General features: G+C 52.7%; 1 protein-coding gene across 1 annotated transcript in view; it reads right to left on the bottom strand.

The window, feature by feature from the left end:
* The window catches only part of LOC104413150 (folate receptor gamma-like), a 2,450-nt gene extending 1,214 nt beyond the window's left edge, over positions 1-1,236 (bottom strand). Inside the window, exons 1-2 of the mRNA XM_010024071.1 lie at positions 1,117-1,236; positions 301-489 (exon numbers count right to left, since the gene is read on the bottom strand). Of these exons, the coding sequence (XP_010022373.1) occupies positions 301-489; positions 1,117-1,236 (309 nt within the window). The remainder of the gene's footprint in view (positions 1-300; positions 490-1,116) is intronic.
* Positions 1,237-4,539: the final 3,303 nt, after the last annotated feature.

Raw genomic sequence — 4,539 nt, 5'->3', positions numbered from 1 at the left:
CCTTCAGAGATAAGGGGCGGGACCTGCCACATCCCAGATCCCCCCCCAGACCCATCCACTGAGCCCCAGAGCTGACCTCAGCAGAGCTTCAGCCCCAGCCTTGACAAACAGCAATTCTCCCACCACTTAGGGCTGGCTAAGCAGAGGCCAGCAAAGCCCTTCTGATCTTCCCACCCACCAGGAAGGTTCATAGCATCTCCTGGAAGCACAGACCCACCCACACACACACACCAGGGTACACTGCAGGGGGGACCAGCACCCAACACATCATCTGTCGAGCACAAGCCCCGTTGATCTCACCTGGTCGATCCATGGTCCCAGGTTGGGGGAGCACTCATAGAGACACGTGTCCTGGATGAAGTGGCGCTTGCACTTGGGGGGCATCACCCCGCAGTGGTTCCAGTTGAAGTTGTACAGGTTGGATTGGTCCCTGTGGGCCTCCAAGCTGGTGTTGGCCGTGCAGCAGGCATTGTCCTTCCAGGGAGCACACTGCCGAGGAGCAGGGGACAGGCTCATCAGGGAGCACAGGCAGCAGCTCAGGGAGCCAGAGGATGCTGCAGGCACCTGCCCCCTGCATTGTCTACAGCAAGAAACCACCAGCAAGAGGACGGTCCCTCCTCAGCAAACCCTTGGGCACTTTAGACTGAGGAGTTCTGGGCTGCAGCAAGGTGGCGATGGAGGAAGAGCTAGCGGGAGGAGGAGGTCAGATCCTCCCCAGGAACAAGTGCCAGCCTGAGGAACAGGAACAAGCTCCCTTCTGCACCTTGGCTTGCTCTTATGCCCATCTCCACCAAGGACCAGGGGCAGAGCTCTTCAACTGGCCAGAAGAGTCTCTAAAGCAGAGTCTTTCCTTGCCATCCTTCACCTTGTTCTGATCTGAGATACCACAGCTTTGGGAGGGGGAGCCTCCTGCTTAAGGAGGAGGGACACTGAGATGAGAGACTGCTCCTATCATAACTATTTGTTAGAGGAGAAAAGCAAAAGCCAGGCCTCAAACCCAGTACAGAGTCTCTTCCTCAGGCAGGTGATTTCCGAGCACAGACCCAGCCCATATCATCTGGGGAGGGGAATACAGGGGCTCTGACAATCCCACCCAACACACCAGCAGGGTCCTACCTGGTCATAGAGCATCCCCTCGGGGCCAGGCTTGGTTTTGTGGTGCTTGGCATCCATGCAAATGTTCAGCAGCAAGTCCCTGGCAGGTACCACCGTGCAGGCAGCCAACAGCAAGAGCATCACCCACCCCATTCCCATCTTCACGGGATCAGGGAGCTGATGGAGCTGCAGGAAGGGGACAGCACAGGAGGGGATTTGCCACAAGCAGCAGTACGTGAGGTCTGTGGGGCCAGACACTCCTGAGGACACACCAGGAGAACATCAGCAACCTACAGCACCAAGTGCAGCCCTAAGATCAGCCACACATTGTCCTCTGAGCAGCACCATAAAGGGCCCTTTTAGCGCTAGGGCTGTTCGAGTGTTAACTTCAGACATCCCTGATGGGGAAGTGATGCTGTGAGATCCCTTCAAATCAGGGTCCTTCTGCAATGAGCCACAACACAGAGCTTCCAGCTATCCCAAACCTTCTGCTGCCGGACACTGCCAGCTATGGGAGGTCTTCAGCAAGCAGTTCAGAGGAGGAGGGTGAAGGCACCATCACATCAACACCTCATGTGGGACGGGAGCTGCACCTTTGCATTGAGGCAGATGTTAAACCAGGAAAGCATCTCCTTTGGTTCATCTGGACCTTTGGGGACCCACACCCAAGGTCCCCAAAGGAGACCGGACACGAGCAATAAAAACACTTCACATAAACATGGCTCATCCTCCTCTGCCCCTAAGAGGTCAGTAGGGCTTTGGGTCATCTACTAACCAAAGAAATCCCAAAACAACACCTCCCCCAAAAAAAAAACGAAACCCACAAACCACCCAAAACCCCTCAAAACAACCCCCCCAATACCCCCAACCCAGACACAGCCTCCCACCGCTCTCCCTCCCTTCCCTAGCCAACAGGGCACAAAGGTCTAAACCAAATTGCCTTTTAAGAAGCACTTTGCAAAGCACAGGAGGAAGCCAAAGCATTTACAGCACTAAAATTGCATAAACTAACCCAGGAGGCAGCAATTACAGAGCCGAGGATGCAGCCATGGGCAGCAGAGGATGAGGAAGCAGCCAACTCACAGCAGAACTACATACTTCTATATCTAAACCCAACAAACCCCCCAGTACCAACCTCAGAGCCCAGGGAGCCTCCAGCCCCACCACAGCACCTCAGAACCAGCCAGCCCTGCCCCTTCCAGGGGCAGCTTTAATGGGGAAGCTCCTGACACAGGTGCTGGCACTTGGAATTACCTCCCCCATGTGTTAAACAGGGTTTGACTTTCCCAACATTTGTTACCTTGGGCGCAGTTGGTTTGGGGATAACTGGCTTGTCCAGCCCCTTGCACCAGCAACAGCTTTGTGCTTGGGAAACAATCCAGTGTTTTCCTCCACAGGGAGGGCTCTTATCGGCCTTGGGCACTCACAACAAACTCTATTCCTCTGCTCCTGCTCTACCATTAGGTTTTGATTTGCACCATTGCCCCAGGGATCCTGCACTGGATGAGCTTTGAAGGTCCCCTCCAACCCAAACCAATCTGTGATTCTGTGACTGTGTGACCCTGCTTTAGTGATGAATAACAACCCCCTACATTCATTCTGAACCAGACGTGCTGCTTTAATTTGCCATTAATTCTCTCTCTCATACTGGAAGTGACAACAAGCAGATCTCCCCCCACCTCTCCAAGCCTTTCCCACCTCTGTCCCATCTCCCATCCATTGCCTCTTCCCAGCAGAACCACATTCTGCTCACTCATTTCCCATGGCAAACCCTTTGCTCCCCAGTACACTGGGGCTGCAGCAGCAATCCCGATGGTCAGCGTGTCCTGGCCTTGGCCTTGTTCAGGAATTCCTAATACTGGCTTGTTTTGGGGACCGCTGGTCACTGAGTGTGTTGTGGCACCATCAGGACAGTGACAGCTTGTTCTCGGGAGATAACTGCTGGCCGCCAGCCAATCATCTCCCAACTGGAGTGTTCTGGAGCCCCTAGGACATCGCTGTGTTTATCTCAACGGCTCCTTACCAGCCTCCTGGTTTGTTGTTGGTGCCTCAGTCCGGCCAGGCTTTTCTGCCTGAAGCGCTGAGACCCCCTAACCATCACTTTAAATGCTATTTATCTGAGGTAGCAATACAAAGAAAGAGAGGGTGGTGTAGACAGAATCATGGAATCCCAGCCTGGTTTGTGTTGAAGGGACTTTAAAGCTCCTGCAGCTCCAACCCCTGTCCCGGGCACGGACACCTTCCACTAGAGCAGGTTGCTCCAAGCCCCTGTGTCCAAGCTGGCCTTGAACACTGCCAGGGATGGGGCAGCCACAGCTTCTCTGGGCAACTCTCTCCCTCTCACTGTATCCTCAAAGGTAAGGAAATGGGTGGGTACATCCACAGTAGTTCCATGCAATTATTTTCCTTGTGCAACCCATCTCCAGGGCGTGGGATTGAATTTTGAGTGGGCGGATGCTGAGGAACCTCTCCAGGGTGTACTGAGCACCCCAGGGTCTGCATCAGCCAGGGCCTCAATGCAGTCACCTACTCATCGTTACTCAGTGCCACCAGAGACCACATATCTCATCAGAGATGCTGCTGGTGTCCCATGTGGCTCCCACTGCCACTGTACAGAGCAATGAGTGTGTTGTTGTGATCAGAACCTCATTAGGGGCTAAAAGCAAACACACTCCATGTCTAAAGCTGAGAATTAATTGGTAGTGTAATTGAAAATGGGCTTAACACAAGAATCACTGTTAGTCCAGAGCCAGTTACTGCAGAAAAAAAAGGAGAGGAATTAACATTTCTCTACAGAAAAAGAAGTTGTAGTTGTAATAATAATGATGATGATGATGATGTTATACACACACTTCCCAGTTTCTAGCTCTCCCCTGGCATCATGCGCACTCTCTCACTGCTTCTCTGGGTCCTAAGGTGAGCACTTTGGTGGTGGTGGATGTTAGATCAAGACATCAGTATCTGGATCCTGCACAGGGAGTATATCGATGTTCATGGCTTCTTCTTCCTCACTCCAAGGCCCACTTTGTGCCTTTTTTAACACTTAACTGTGCTTTTCCACCCTGCTTTCTCTTCGCTGCTCTACAAGTCCATGTTACGTGCAAGTTTCCTAAATACGCTACATTTTATGCATGTTCAATGCTCGTTCTTTGCTCTTTCTCACCCCAACCATTTTGGCCCAGCCCCGAGCTCACAGTCCTTTAACTGACCATTCCTGAGCTGTCGATAGTTCCCAGCACCAGGCTGTGCCCCAGCTCTTACCACCCTGTGCCTGCACGTTGTGCCGTGTCCCCACGTCTCAGGCCCTGCCACCCTGCCAGAGGGACATTTCTCATCCATTATATTGAAGTCATAAATACCTTATTTGGCACAAAAGAAGCACTTTTTGCTGCTCCCTGCATCAAACTGCACCAATGGATGCACCGTACAAGGGTGAGCGAAAAG

This window comes from Nestor notabilis, unplaced genomic scaffold (genome assembly GCF_000696875.1).
Source record: "Nestor notabilis isolate BGI_N333 unplaced genomic scaffold, ASM69687v1 scaffold12901, whole genome shotgun sequence".
Taxonomy (NCBI): domain Eukaryota; kingdom Metazoa; phylum Chordata; class Aves; order Psittaciformes; family Psittacidae; genus Nestor; species Nestor notabilis.
The sequence above is the reverse complement of the archived record's forward strand: the minus strand, read 5'-3'. Positions and strand labels throughout refer to the sequence as shown.